We start from the raw sequence: 16,463 nt of genomic DNA, 5'->3' as shown, positions 1-16,463 counted from the left end.
GTCATTCCTTTATATCAGCAATAGCCAATTAGACACTGTATTTGGGGGTAGAGGAGGTACATTTATAAAAGTAACTATAGATAAATCTAAAAAGAACTGTGTAAAGTTTTTTTTTAAAAAAACTTCTTTGGAAGGTATAAATACTACATGAATAAGTAAAAAGTAAAAAAGATACATATCACCTTTATGGATTAGAAGATAATATCGTAAAGATGCCAATTCTCCCCCAAATTAATCTGTAATTTCCATGCAATTCCACTAAAAATTCCATCAATGTCATTCAGGGAACTTTTCATGCTGCTTCTAAAATTCACATGGAAGAATATGCAAAAAAAGCTAAAGAAAATTTTTAAAGAACAAAGAGACTAGCCTGGCCGGTGTGGCTCCGAGGTTGAGCATCGACCAATGAACCAGGAGGTCATGGTTTTCCCAATCAAGGCACAGGGCACATGCCACATACCGAAGTTGTGGGCTCAATCCCCAATAGAGGGGCGTGCAGGAGGCAGCTGATCAATGATTCTCTCATCACTGATGTTTTTTCTATCTTTCTCTTCCTCTCTGAAATCAATGGAAATGTGTTTTTAAAAAAAGAACAAAAGACTAGATTTTCCTTATAAGCAAGGCATATTATATAAAACTATGGATTTCATTAGAATACAAAGTCTAAAAACAGACACATATTCATGGACTTTTAGTCTATGATAAATGTGGCATTTAACAGACAAAAGGATAAGTGATTAAATTAGTGCATTGGCTGGCTTATATGGAAAAATATATAAATAAGTCCTGTTGTCGTACTATCTATATAAATAAATGTTTAATTCATTAAAAAATCTATAAATACATCAGAAGGCAGATAAAAGATTATGCTTGTGATCTTTGAGATAGGAAAACCCCATCTTAATAGAAGACAAACCAAAAATCCCCTCAAATTAGATTACATAAAAACTCATTTTAAAACTTTGTATTAGAAAAGACCCCTGAAACAGGACAAACAACAGGAAGAGAGAATATATTTACAACATGTAAAACAAAAGTATTCATATAGTCAGAGTTTATAAGGAGTTCTTATGAATAAGAAAAAGAAATAAACCCAAAGTAAGTCCAGTTAATTTTCAGAAGTAATACAAGTATTCAATAAACATATTGAAAAATAATCAATGTCTAAGAAATCAAGACTATTCAAAATAAAACAAGAGACATTAAATTGATAAAACTGTCCAAGTTCAGCAAAATCACGTGTGGCAAGGGTGTGGATATTCTCAAACACTGCTGGCTAGAACTTAATTTGTATAGCAACTTTAGAAAGCAATTTGACAGTATTTATTAAACTAAAGTATGCATACCCTATGATTCCACCTTTCCACTTCCAAATACTGTATTTATTCTGGAGAAACTGGCATATGTGGACGTTCATTTAGCTAGTTTATAACATCAAAACATTGGAAATTATTTTTGCATAGCTAGGTCAACCATAGTATAGTTATACAAAGGAAATGCTATTAAGCTAAATCTTTAAGACATTGCTGAGGGGTTTGGTTTGTAAACTGAAGACAGTTATGTGAGACATTTAAAAAAGTAAGATTTTCCCCACGAGGACCTAAGATCCATGTAAATGCAAAGAAAAAGAATTTAAAGCATACACATCAGATTAATAATAATGGGAAGTTACCTCTTGCAAAAAGAAATGGGACCGAGTATATCCTCACTAGAACTTCTTTAAAAGAGCACGGAAAATATGCTTATTTGTGAATTTAACTTTTCCTAATGAGGAACATCGAAAGAGAAAAAAAAAAGGACCCATTCTTAGCATGTTGCTTTGTGGTTGAGAACACTGTGTGGTTTGCAGCCCTGGATTCGGAAGTCATTTGCGCAGACAAAAGGTAGTTGAAACCCCGGAGCAGGCGCGATGGCCTGGGGTGGAGGCAGGAGGAGGAGCCCGAGGAGGAGGAAAGGGAGCGGGAAGGAGGAGGAGGGAAGGAAGCGGGAAGGAGGAGGAGGATGCGTGGCTACAGAGGCGCGTCTTTCCCAGTTTGTAGCATCATAAGCAGCAACACTGTTAGGTGACCCGGAGACAAAGTAACGCTCTTGCAAGCACAGTCTTTCTAAACATTCATTTGATCGAACGAAACCTAGACCTCCAAGCCACGCAGACACCTCCCCGCGGAACAGCAGGCGGTGGGCCGAGCTGCCCCCGGGGCGGGGGGCGGGGGCGGTGTCTGGGGGTCACCCTGACGCAGGGGGCGCGCACGCCGCCGGTGCACGCGCACAGCCGCACGGCCCGCCGCTCCGATCCTGCAGCACACGCCCTGCCCGAGCTTGAGCCGCTGGCGCCATGGCGGCGATGCACGAGCTGTCCGAGCTGTACCGAGAGAGCAATGACCTGCAGATGGATGTGATGCCCGGCGAGGGCGACCTTCCGCAGATGGAGGTAGGCGGCGGGAACCGGGAGCCGTCCCCGAACCACCCCCGCCACCGGGGCCCGCCTGGGCCCGAGGAGGAAGGCCCGATGGAGGAGGAGGGGGCGCAGGCCATGGCGGCGGCCGCGGGGGACCGAGGCCTTGCAGGCCGGCCCGACCTCGGGGAGCTGCCAGCCGTGTTCGCCGGCCCCGAGTTTGAGGCCGAGGAATTCGATGACTGGGAGGACGACTACGACTACCCCGAGGAGGCGCAGCGGCGCGGTGCCAGCTACCGGGGGGCCTCCGTGGCCCTGGACGAAGCCAACAAGATATTTCTGAGAACGTCCAGCGCCGGGGAGGCGGCCGCGGACGGCGGTTTTCAGATGCATTACGAGAAGACCCCGTTTGATCAGCTGGCCTTTATCGAAGAGCTTTTTTCACTGATGGTTGTCAATCGCCTGACCGAAGAGCTCGGCTGTGATGAGATTATTGACAAAGATTAGTCAAATGCGGTGAAAGAGGAGGAAGCCACTTGAGGAGACACCCAGCATTCCACTGTCTCTTGGGTTTATTCCAAATGGTTCCGTGCCAATGAAAAACTTCATCTTCAAAAAAAAATTTTTTTTTGGTTTTGTTGTTCAGAATAGAATGGGGCAGTGACTGCACAGTTGTGAAAAAGAAAAAAAAAAGCTGTTAAAGGAAAAAGGATCTTAGGACTGTTGAAACCGGTTTATCCTGAAACACCTATGGCTTTGACTTCGCGATTGATCCAGATTATCTTCTTTGCATTGGGAAAAATTACTGCCACAGCCACTGTGAGGAATGCTTTTGCAAGAATGCATCGTGACCAAGACACACTGCCAGCCAGTGCAAGAGCCCACTGTTGGTAATTACGTGAGAAAAAGTAATGTATCCAACGTGGACACCAGATGTCCTTTGAGTTTATTGGACAGAAAGCCTATTGAGAAAACTTTGAAGATTCCGCTTTGTGATCTGTTCAAGCTGTAGGTAGCAAAGGCTAAATTTTTTGTGTATAATAATAAGGTGAATATTCTTAGTATCCCAGAAGTATAAGCAAACCCCAGAAGAAATATGTATCATGTGTACTACATGTTATGTTTCCAAGGGCATCTGAAATTTTATTTGTACATGTATCTTGATCATTTATAAAGCTATTGTGATCTGTAATTCAAGAAAATTCATTATCTTGACCATTATTTTTAAAAGTAAAAAATGAAGAATTCCTTAGTAAATTTTCAAATTCAGACCATTAAAATGTATGTGAAAGTATAAAGAAAACTATTTCTAATACCTTCCTATCCTAGAGGAATTTTGTTTTACCTTTAACTTTACAGGGAAAAGACTGGTGGGACTTCATCATGAAAGAACTGTTAAGTGAAAATTGTCAAGTAAAAGAAAGGCCCTACATTTAAAAAAGACTTTATGGACAGTTGTGCCGTCAACGTTTAAAGGTTTCAAAACTATCCAGAAATTTCTGAAGTTTCCTTCTGTCTCCTCCTCTAATTAAGCTTGTCATTGGTTATGCACCAGCATTTGAGATAATAAAATTTCTTGTTCTGTGTATTTTGTTTGACTAGTAATTAGTATGCATACACACTTTATATACTATTTTTACTGTATTCTAAATCATTGCATTATTGCAGCCACTTAGGATTTACATTTAACCACTGCAAGGGAAAGTGTTCCAGCTTCAAATATGTGATTTGCAAATTAATTTGGGGAAACTAAATTTAGTAAATTCCTATAAGAGAACGTGCCAACCTGGGAAAACCTGCCCTATAGGTGAGCATGTTACTGTGGTTATTTTATTAAGGTTCTAAAGTTCTATGATAATTCTGTCAGAAGGCTGTGGCCAGTGAAACAGTGTATCAGCAGGTCTTATGACCAATAAAGAGATACTAGGTGTTCCTGCTCCATTATGGCAATAAAAGACACATCTAATACAACATGACAGCTCGGGGCCGTAGGGAGGGGGGTGGTTTTCTGTAAAACATGGGGCTGACAAGGATGATCATAATAACACTAGCTTGGTGGGCAGGAAGAGAGAGATGGGGGGCGGGAGGGGGGGACTTCAACTTCTTAATCCTGCCTCCTGCATGCCTCACTTTCACTGCGTTTTCAGACAGCTCATAGCTGCAGTTAGGTGAGTCTGTGGGTAAGTAATCAATTGCCTGTGTGATGTGAATGAACGGTACTGGGAGGGGGGGAGGGGGAGGATGCCAATACGAGATAGGAAATAGACACAGAAAAAAACAGGTTCACGAACCCAGAGATGTGATTCTATTTCTCTGGGACTGACTGGGGAGCAAGAGGAGGGGGAGGGAAAACCAGTCCCTGTTGGGTTTGAAGGCTTGTTTGGGGGAGAAAGACCTGCATTCTGCAACTGACTCCTAATGGTTGTCTGTTGGACTTAAACATAGGCAGTGAACTGAGAGACCACTGAAATTAATACTTACTTTACTGAAGCTATAAAATGTCACCATTTTTAACACCCCTGTTAGGAGTGTAAAATCACTTGTATTTCTATTATAAACCTTATCACAGACTGGACCCAACCCACCTGATTCAAATTTAGGCTCCACTACTTACTAGCTTTCTAAGTAGACAAATTACTTAATATTTCTGCCTCAGTCCTGAATTGAAAATAGGGATAATTTTATATATATATATATATATATATATATATATATATATATATATATAATCTTCATTTAATGGAAACTAAAGAGATACATGGTAATAGAGATTAGGAAAAACAATATATCTCTTCATTTAATGAGTACTAAAGAAAGGATTCTGGGAAAATTCTGGTCCTGGTTTTGTGTGGGGAGAGAGGGAATTTAAGCTTATGAGTATGTAGTGTGAGATTTGGGGAGCATTTTCTGCATCTGTTCATAAACATTACAAATGCTTGCTTAAATCAGATATCCCACATTGGCTGCCCTAGGGACAGATCTGTTTTGTTTGGCTCATACTTATAATTTTAATTTTTTAATTAAAGACCAATACTTCATACTCGAGAGAGCAGTAAAACTCCCAGGTTTCCATCTTTTCTTCTTCAAAATTAGGAGATCTGGCAGTCCTTGACCTACAGTGACATGGAGAAAGCACCTACTCACCTTCACATGGGGAAGGTATTCTGTTTGCCATGTCCCCCAGTGTTGTCTCTCTAACAGGAGTCCAAGTGGCACTCACTGTTTATTGTGCTTGCACCACTTAAAAATTTTTTTAAAATATATTTTTATTGATTTCAGAGAGGAAGGGAGAGGGAGAGATAGAAACATCAATGATGAGAGAGCATCATTGATTTGCTGCCTCCTGCACACTCCCTCCTGGGGATGGAGCTGGAACCCTGACCTCCTGTTTCATAGGTCGATGCTCAACCATTGAGCCGCACCAGCCTGGCACAACATGGGTTTTCCTTGTGCCTAAACACTGCATTACCTGCCTGGACTCTAAATATTTGAGACTAAAGAATGTCTCTATTTCAAGAATGTCTCTATTTCCTGTTTGTTTGTTTTGAACCCTCCTTACCTCTTTATTACTCTTCTCAATTTCAGTAGGTGTTAGAGAAATAAATAAATACTAAGAATGGAAACTACTGAGACTGACATTTTTGCTTAAGGCCCTAAAATACTGTATATTAAAGTATGTCAATGAGGTCTGTTGTTAGAATTTTTAAAACAAGGAATATACAAAAACCATTTTTAAACCCTATGACTTGCTTTTTCAAAATATACTTTGCCATCCCAAAATATGGTAAGTTTTAAAAACTGCAAGCATTACGTGTTTAATATAGTTTTATTTCCTGCCTCTGAAGTTCTATGACACATTTTCTGGAAGTGAATGGCTAGTTATATTTTTAAAGTTTCAGTGGCTGAAAATAAATGTGAACCATCTGACCCATAAAAACTCTGTCATCTATGAATGTATCTGTAAACTTGAGCCTGTTTATGTTTTCAGTCCAAAGTATATCTTAGAAGTTAAGGGAGGGGGAGGCATTAGTATATCTTTGTATTTATCTTAGAACTTCAAAGGGTAGCTTTTTAAAAGGAGAATGTAATTACAAAATCTTTTTCTCACGCTATATCCATAAGGTTGCTTCTTTGCTGCCTTCATGCCTGGAACATTTAAGTTGCCCTTTTGATGGAATGTATAAAGCTTCTTGAGTTTAAGCATCTGGAGTGAGGCATATCTTTTTGTACACTGCCCCCAAGCCATTTCCCCCAGGCCTGCAGAATAGTTCAAAATTATTTGAACAGTGGTGTATCAGTGAGATCCTAACTTTGGTCACCATTCCAGCACTGAGCTGAACACAACCCCAGTCCATGGCACCACTGCAGAAAAGACGTGGTTCACTCCCAAAGGTACCTCATTGCCCGTAACCACTGATAGTGGAAGCTGCCCACGCCCATTGTTCCTACTTCAAAGATGATGGGTGTGTGGCAATATCATCGCTAATTGCAGTGGCCTGGGGGAAAAAAAAGGCAATGGAGGATGAGGAAATGCTGAGAATAAACTAGAACCCATGCCACACACAACACGACCCTATGCTTCCTAAATTCCCCATTCCTCCGTCACCCTGTGGAACAAGTCATTTTAAAAATGCTCTTTAGACTCTGCACATAAGGCTGTCACCAGATTGGCTCGGGCTCTGCTCGCTCTTCCTTCCCTACAAAACTCTGAGATAATTCGAGGGCTCCTATACTCAATGAAATCTCATAACTAAAAGCATGGAGCATCCCTGGTACCATACACGAGGTTGAAAACTAAAAATAAATTTTAAATCTACAAATGTCTTGAAGACAAAGCATCTGAAGGACTGAAAGAATGTTTTACCCTTCACCCAGATATGTTGCATCTCCCAAGTGCAGCCCCAAGGGTTCTGCTGTCATTATCACAGTGGTGTCACCTCTCTCGGATAACCAGTGAGGACCCAAGGATACAGGAATCTGTTTTGAACTGCTTCATAGTCTGCATTTTCCTCTATGATGGTTTATACTACTGTGTGATCAATGTATTTAATTCTGCTTTTGAATTTAAAAAATAAAACAGCCCTCAAAAACGCAAGTGAGTTTTTTGGCAAAAAAAAAAAAAAAAAGGAAATCAAAATGTATATAACTGTACTTATATGTTACTGACAATTCTATAATTTTATATAATATGCTTCCCCTATTAAGTACTGAGTATATGTAAAGGTCTCAAAGAAGAATGTTTGAGTAAATAATAGCAATAGATACCATGTGACTGGCACTGTGCTAAGTGATTGACATCCATGATCTCACCTAGTCCCCTAAATAACCCCATGAGTCATACTATTGCTAAATCCATCCCCTCAGAAACTCTGTGAAAAGGTACTCTACCCCTCTTTCACTGATGAGGACAATTGAGTGGTAGGGTAACTTGCTCATTCATAGCAAAGCCAGGATTTCAACCTATATGTGACCTCAAAAAAACCAGACTTTAACACACAAAAATAACCTGATACAAGGAATTTAGTTTAAAAAATATAAAGCAAGTAAAAAGTGTCCTATTTTAAGGTACACATTTAGCTCAATGCCTCTATGTCTTTTACATTTGCTTCAGCAATGCTGTTCTTTTTTTAAATATATATTTTTATTGATATCAGAGAGGAAGGGAGAGGGAGAGAGAGATAGAAACATCAATGATGAGAGAGAATCATTGATTGGCTGCCTCCTGCACACCCCGTACTGGGGATCTAGCCAGCAACCTGGGCATGTGCCCTTGACCGGAATCAAATCTGAGACCCTTCAGTCCGCAGGTGGATGCTCTATCCACTGAGCCAAACTGACTAGGACACAAGCAATGCTGTTCTTTAAGAAATAAGGAACAATAAAAACTCAGTATCATAAGTCATCAAAGTTGAAAAAATTATGTTTATACAACAACGTTTTAGAAAGCTTTCAACCTCAAGGTTTGTAAGAAAATGTCTTCTGCTTAAATTTCAGTTAGCTAGAACATTAACCCTAATATCACCCTTCCTCTGTGCTTAATTCTGATAATGAAATTGCTTGTTCTGTTTTTTAATCCTCACCTGCAGTCAGCCGGTTGCCCTTCTGTATGCTCCCCAATTGGGGATCAAACCCACAACCCAAGTATGTGTTTTGACAGGGAATTTCACCAGCAACCTTTTGGTGCATAGAACAATGTTCACCATTCCGGCCAGGGTGAAATTGCTTTTTCTTCAGGAAGGGTTGGTGGAGAGTAATAAATGACTGATTCAAAACTAGGTGTTGCCCAGCCGGTGTGGCTCAGTGGATTGGGTGCTGTCCCATGCACCAAGAGGTCACCAGTTCAATTCCCAGTCAGGGCACATGCCCGGTTTCGAGCTCTATCCCCAGGAGGGGGTGTGCAGGAGGCAGCTGATCGATGTTTTTCTCTCATCAATGTTTCTCTCTCTCCCTCTTTCTTTCTCTCTATAAAAATCAATAAAAACATATTTAAAAATATAAAAAATAGGTGTTACCAAATGGTATTTTTATATTCTTTGCACTTTGGTTCTTATTACAAAGCCAATTAGGTAAGGGGCAAGTATGCAAGCAGTTAAATGCCCCAGTGATGGATTAGAAATGCTGTTCTAATTATTATGTATAAATCCTTGGCAGATTTCCCCCCCTATGCCTTAGTAAATTTTAGGCACACTGCCTGAAACTTTATTCTCTTCATTATGCTCAGGCTCTCCAGAGAAATAGATAATATGTTAAGCCATAAATGACATTCATGATCTTACCTGGTGGTTGTCAAGATTCATTAGTGTAAGGCTGCATGTTGAGATGGTCAGTTTTATATTCATTCCCGAAAACTGGAGATTACTTTTGCCAAGAACTGTTGATAGGAACTTAACTGGAGGCTTTAAAAAGAACAAAACACTCTAAGTTATGAATTCTGTTACAGAATGAATGTTTGTTTCTTTTCATGTTAAAAATGGGTCAAAGCCCAGACATACCCTTCCTCTTTATTTCACTCTACATAAATCAAATGAGATGAAATGATATTTTAAATAAAAACTTTTTAAAAAATTGGAATGCACCCTGGCTGTTGTGGCTCAATTGGTTGAGTGTCGTCCTGCACACCGAAAAGTAGGAGGTTCGGTTCCCAGTCAGGGCACATGCCCAGGTTGCAGGTTTGATCCCGGGTTAGGGTGCCTATGAGAGGCAACAGATTGATGTTTCTCTCTCTCATCCATGTTTCTCTCTCTCTCCCTCTCCCTTCTTCTCTCTCTAAAATCAATAAGCCAAGCTGGTGGGGCTCATTGGTTGAGCATCAACCTATGAACCAGAAGGTCACGGTTTTATCCCGGTAAGGTCACATGCCGGGTTGCAGGCTCAATCTTGAGTGGGGAGCATGCAGGAGGCAGCCAATGAACGATTCTCTCTCATCATTGATGTTTCTTTCTCTCTCTCCCTCTCCTTCCTCTCTGAAGTCAATAATATATATTTAAATCAATAATAACATATCCACAAGTGAGGATTTTAAAAATGGAATGCAGCAGTTAAATCTGAGCCCTCAGAACTTTTCTCACACATTCCCTTCTCCCCAAGCATTTGGAGTAGAGGCCTGGTTTATATAAAAGGAATTCCTGAGAGAGTTTGGATTAACTGAACTCCCGAGTCCTTTTGAACATCACAAGTATTAAAAATATAAAAAGTTGCTGTCTAAGTTTTTCTGTGATGATTAAGAATATGAAAAACACAATGTAGCAAAACTTATGGGAAGCAGCATTTATAGCTATAAACACATTAAAAAAGAAAGGCCTCAAATCAACAACCTAGCTTTACAGCTTAAAGAACTTGAAGAAAAAAAAAAACTAAACCCAAAACTAGCAGAAGGGAGGAAAAAATGAAGATGAGAGTATAAATAAGTGATACAGAGATTAGAAAAATAAAAGAGAAAATCAACAAAAACAAAAGTTGGTTCTTCAAGAAGATCAAAATTGACAAACCTTTAGTTAGATAAACTAAGAAAAAGATAAGACTCATGTTATTAAGATCAGAAATGAAAGTGGGGACATTACTACTGATTCAACAGAAATAAAAGGATTAGCCCTGACCAGTTTGGCTCAGTGGATAGAGCGTCGGCCTGTGGACTCAGGGGTCCCGGGTTCGATTCCGGTCAAGGGCATGTGCCTTGGTTGCGGGCACATCACCAGTGCAGGGGGCAGCTGATCGATGTTTCTCTCTCATCGATGTTTCTGGCTCTCTGTCCCTCTTCCTTCCTCTCTGTAAAAAATCAATAAAATATAAAAAAAAAAATAAAAAAAATAAAAGGATTATAAGAGTACCATAAACAATTGAATTCCAACAAATTGGATTACCTAGACAAGATAGATAAATTTCTAGAAACATTAGACCTACCAAGACTAATCATGAACAAATAGAAAATCTGGATAGATCTACAACTAGTCAGAAACAAAACACAAAACACACACACACACACACACACACACACACACACAGGACATAATATATTTTACCACAATTTTTTTAAGTGTTGACAAGGACATGGAGAAAATAAAACCCTGTGCACCATTAGTAGGAATGTAAAATGGTACAACCACTATAGAAAACAATATGACAGTTCCTCAAAAAATTAAAAATAGAATTACTGTATGATCCAGCAATCCCACTTCTTGATATATATCCTGACAAAATTGAAAGCAGAGACTTGACCAGATATTTGGACTTCCATTTTCATAGCTAAAATGTGGAAGCAGCCGAAACCGGTTTGGCTCAGTGGATAGAGCGTCGGCCTGTGGACTGAAAGGTCCCAGGTTTGATTCCGGTCAAGGGCATGTACCTGGGTTGCGGGCACATCCCTGGTGGGAGATGTGCAGGAGGCGGCTGATCGATGTTTCTAACTCTCTATCTCTCTCCCTTCCTCTCTGTAAAAAATCAATAAAATATATTAAAAAAAAATAAAATAGAAGGACCACATTTAAAAAAAAATAAAATAAAATAAAATAAAATGTGGAAGCAACACAAGTGTCCACTGACAGATAAATGGACAAGCAAAATGCATTATATACAGACAATGGGATATTATTCAGCCTTAAAAAGGTAAGAAATTCTGATACATGCTGCAACATGGATGAACTTTGAGTATATTATGCTAAGTGAAAAAGACAAATACCGTATGATTCCACTTAAATGAAGTACTTAGAGTAGTCCAAATCATGGCGATAGGAAGTATGGTGGTGGATGCAATGTGATTCTCATTGCCTATTATCTTTATTCCCATAAAGCTGTGGAAGCCAGGTCTTAAGATTCCATCTTTAAATATTTGTGATGTTCAAAAGGACTTGAGAGTTACACACACACACACACACACACACACACTAGAATGAAGAGAGGAATGGGAAGTTATTGTTTAATGGGTAATGGAGTTTTGGTTTTTAGAAGATGAAAAGAGTTGTGGAGATGGATGGTGGTAATGATTGCACAACATGAATGTACTTAATATCACTAAACGGTACACTTAAAATGGTTAATAGGTAAACTTGATAGTATGTATATTTTACCACAATTTTTTAAGTTGTGGGGGAAAGAGTATAAAAAATATAAAGTGCTTAGAAGAGTCCCTGGCATGTATTAAGTATTCAGTAAATGCTAGCTGTCAAAGGAAATTAACTCAAAATTTTCCTTTTTTGTTAAAGGTGTACTTTCTGGAACAATAATAGCCTGGTTTGTCTTGTTTGGGGATATGGACTCCCTACTCCTGAAATGAGAAAACCTTAAATGAATGGGCCTGTTTGTTGGGATCATCCAGTTGCAGCGTCCTATTCACAGAGGTTCCGAGAAGTAGGATGCTGGCGGCTACTTTAAGGCCATGGGTTCTGTCAAAGAAACTAGTGATCAGGGTTTCTAATAGAATTCAAAGCCACGCATCAGAGTTTTCGATACCATGTGGCTCATCTGAGTCATCCTGGGTTACACCGGGTTCAGCTCTATGCAAAATGATGAAGAATGATGACAAATGAGGCAGGGTGGTATGGAAATAGAGCTCTAAGATGGGAATCTGAAGACCTGGCTTCTCTCACTGGCTCTGATCTTCATGATCCTAGTGACTCAAGACAAATATCTTCTCTGAGCCACAGTTTAGTAACTGGCAAAATGAGAGGGTCAGCCTGGAGGATACCCAAACATTCCTTCCCTTTGAAACAGTTTCCATTTCTAAGACTTACACAATTATCTTCAGAGCCTTTATGTCCCCTTTGGACTTTTCAAAGCAACTAAACATCCTAGGATTAATAGCTTAATAACAATAATACTAATTACCATTATTGTTGAAAGTCTAGTAGGTGTCAGACACCGTGTTAAGCACTCTGTAGACATCATTTCACTTAATTCTTATACAACTCTGTAAAGTAAGTGCAATTTTCTCCCGTTTTACAGATGAGGAAACCAAGGCTCCAAAAGGTGAAGTGACTTGTCCAAGATCACACAGTTGGTAGTGTTAAAGAGAAAACCACAATGGAGTCACTTGTACTAAAGCCCATGTCACTGAACATACTCTTTTTTTTTTAAAATATTTTTATTGATTTCAGAGAGGAAGAGAGAGAAACATCAACGATGAGAGAGAAACATTGATCGACTGCCTCCTGCACACCCCCCACCGATGATTGAGCCCCCAACTTGGGCATGTGCCCTTAAGTGAAATCGAACCCGGGACCCCTTAGTCCCGCAGGCCGACGCTCTATCCACTGAGCTAAACCAGCCAGGGCTGAACCTACTCTTAATACCTGACCTAATTGCTGTTTCAACTTTTTCCAGGAATGTAATCTTAATCAGTCAATCTGGAATGTTCCGGTCAGTACCCGTGAGGTAACCTCTCCCATGGGCCTTCTGCATCCGAAAGGAAACTGAGGCAATTTGCCTGGTAAGGCCCCCGCCTTTCCCTAAGGGAAGGTAAGCTTGCCTGAAACAATCCTTTTTTTTTTTCTTTTGCTAATCACTTCCTTGTCTGGCACAGTTTCTGCCTAGAAAGGCCTTCTATATTGTACAGTTTCTCGGAGCACCTCTCTATTTATTCGACGGGATGCTGGCCGGTTTAATAAAGCCAATTAGATCTTCAAATTTACTCGACTGAACTTCTGTTCTTTAAAAGTAGGAGGCAGAGGCAGGATTTAAACCCCAGTCTATCTAACACCAAAACTTGTGCTCTTTCAGCATGAAAAGTTCCTTCTCCCCATCTCATCTCTGCCAGCACCCGTGTTTGCATCTGAAAATCGGCCAAGGAGTTTAAAACGTCTAAAATGTTAAAAATACAGATATTAGATCATATTCAAATTGGAAGGTACCAAACTGGCCATCTGGTTCAACAACTTCACTTTACAGGAATAAGAAGGAGTCTCAGACACAGAAGATACTGCGTTCGAAAGAAGGTAAGGACCCAGGCCTGGAACCCAGACGTTCTTACTTGAACCCCAGGAGCTTTCTCTGCTCTGTCCTTCCAGGCGCCACCATTTAAGACAAGCCGGAAAAATCTGAGGGGCCAGAGCGACTTTGAGTTGTATCTCTACTATCATGCCAACTAATAAAGGCCATTTGGGACCTTAAGTCATATGGTGGAATGACCTAACAACTATTTTGATATCATCTTTCTCATAGTTGGGGAAACATAAAAGAAGAAAACCACACCAATATTTATTTACCTTTCGCTTTTTAGTGGCTCCGTTTGCCCCAGGGACAGCTTCGCACAGACGGCTTATTGCTTCCCTATGGAACAGAAACCATATGAAGACTTAGCGTACTGTCTAGTGCGCAGTAAATGCTCAGTTAATGTTAGCAAGTATTATACTACACACATCGTGGCGAGTCTGACATAAGCAACCTTCCCCACGCCCATAGGAGAAAACACGCTTGGTACTTCCAGCAACTCCCTAACACTGAAAAACTGCTTTATAATAAGCAGTCCTACCCTTCACCTTCGTCTCATTTTTTTTCCCTAGGCTTTTCAGGTTTGTTTGGTTTTGTGTGTGTGTTTTGTTGTTGTTGTTGCTGTTAATCCTTGCCCAAGGATATTTTTCCCATTGATTTTTAGGGAAGGTGGAAGAGGGAAAGACAGAGAGAAACATCAATGTGAGAGAAACACATCGATTGGTTGCTCCTGCATGAACCTCGCCCAAGACCCAGGCCTGGTAAGAGTCTGCAACCAAGCCCTGGCTGGTTTGGTTCACTGGATAGAGGGTTGGCCTGGGGACTGAAGGGTCCCAGGTTCGATTCCGGTCAAGGGCATATACCTTGGTTGCAGGCACATCCCCAGTAGGTGTGTGCAGGAGGCAGCTGATCGATGCTTCTCTCTCATAGATGTTTCTAACTCTCTATCCCTCTCCCTTCCTCTCTGTAAAAAGTCAATAAAATATATTAAAAAAAAAAAAGACTCTGCAACCAAGGTACATGCCCTTGACTGGAATCCAACCTGGGACCCTTTGGTCCGCAGGCCAATGCTCTATCCACTGAGCCAAACCGGCTAGGGCCAGGTTTGGTTTTTAGTGTTTTTGATTTTTAACCAACAAGGAGGGGCAGAACTTTATTGTCTGAGACTATTTCACAGTTTACCTTTAGCATAACCCTCTCTGTGGTGCTATGAATAAAAAGCTCCATAGTAGCTCAGCACCAAAGACAATTAAATACAAAAGAACCTGACACTAGAGGAAGTTTGAAAGGAAAGGGAGAGGCTGAACTTCAACATGGTCTCAAATGGAGCCTTATTGACCAAGCTACTGCTATGAGCCATTGAGCTCTCACATAATTTCACAGAAGAAAGGAAAATCAATAACAAATTTCCTCCTTTGCTTATTTTTCTGCCCTTTCTATATATTGCACTTCCTGAGAGAAAGGCTCCACTAAAACAAGTAGCTGTTCCTTAATGGAAGTGGTGAACGCACTGGCGCCCTCCTCCCCAGAAATGCAGTTAGAACTAAGAGCTTCTGTCTCCGGCCTCAGCATTCACAACCGCCCAAGCTTTCACTCGCGTAATCTGAGCCCTCGCCATGTGGCTTTCAATACTTGTAGTAAACTTTTCACAAAGCAAATGGAAATCTCTAAGCTCTTCCCCGGATTCCCCGGAGATCACTGTTCAAATTAGTAAACTATATTAACACGCACAATACAGTTTTTATATCTATTATTCTATTTCATGAAAATATTTTCTCTGAGATGTTTTCAAAAGAAGGAGCAGTTAGAGAGAGGAGAAACAGAGATAGAGGTAGAGAGAGACAGAGAGCAAGAGAGGCAGAACAATTCTAGTAGACACTTTAGACAGAAGAATAAAAGAATATCCAAAGATTCTAGATATTACTTTGGACTTATAATGTAGGTTTTAGTTCCGATTCTTTTGTGTTTCTGGATAAATGATTTTTTTTTCTGGATTCCGATTTTTTTTTTTTCTGGATAAGTAATTATTCGAAGTTGTTACTTTTTATATAGGACCTTGTAGTTTTACAAAGTGCTTCTTCTCCAAGGTATTATCTTGTCTGATTTTTGCATAAATACCTGCCACCAAAAGATAGAATGGCTTTTGGGCTTAGCGTATTTTCTCAGGATTTCATATTTATTGTTTTTCTAGGATTTCAAATTTTGTCTCTGGAGTCAAATAGAAGGATAACATAGAGGGTTGGGCTCTTTTGTTTGGCTGATTGATGTTTGAGTCATCTTAATGATTAATCAATAATTGCTGAGACACATATAATTGATCCAAATTGGCCTCTGGTATTGCCAAAATAACTAGTGCAGGCACCCCACTAGGGTGTTGGTATTTAATAAAGATGTATTATAAGAAAGGCATTATCAGATCCTTTACTCCGTGAGAGCCTACTGTTCTCCTGGAGTGCTTGGGTCTAAAAAGCTCTTTGTAAATGGTTTGAAATAAAAGTAAAAACAAAGATGAGCATTGCTGCTGCTGCGTATAATAATAGTAATTATTTGAAGTTGTTACTTTTTACATAGGACCCTGTAGTTTTACAAAGTGCTTTCCCAGACATTGGGTTGTGGGGTTTTTTTTTTTTTTTTGTTCTGTTTTTTA

The 16,463-nt window shown here is 40.0% G+C and overlaps 2 protein-coding genes across 2 annotated transcripts in view; one reads left to right on the top strand and one right to left on the bottom strand.

Moving 5' to 3' along the window:
• The window catches only part of SHC4 (SHC adaptor protein 4), a 103,566-nt gene that overhangs the window by 34,381 nt on the left and 52,722 nt on the right, over positions 1-16,463 (bottom strand). Inside the window, 2 exon segments of the mRNA XM_006085994.3 lie at positions 9,172-9,291; positions 14,092-14,155. Of these exon segments, the coding sequence (XP_006086056.1) occupies positions 9,172-9,291; positions 14,092-14,155 (184 nt within the window).
• EID1 (EP300 interacting inhibitor of differentiation 1) lies at positions 2,253-3,983 on the top strand. Its single transcript, XM_006085993.3, has one exon. It carries the CDS (start codon positions 2,336-2,338, stop codon positions 2,900-2,902), a length of 567 nt encoding a protein of 188 aa, XP_006086055.1. The 5' UTR covers positions 2,253-2,335; the 3' UTR covers positions 2,903-3,983.

This window comes from Myotis lucifugus, unplaced genomic scaffold (assembly GCF_000147115.1).
Source record: "Myotis lucifugus unplaced genomic scaffold, Myoluc2.0 scaffold_23, whole genome shotgun sequence".
In the NCBI taxonomy this organism is placed as follows: domain Eukaryota; kingdom Metazoa; phylum Chordata; class Mammalia; order Chiroptera; family Vespertilionidae; genus Myotis; species Myotis lucifugus.
This window is presented reverse-complemented; position numbering and strand designations above follow the sequence as displayed.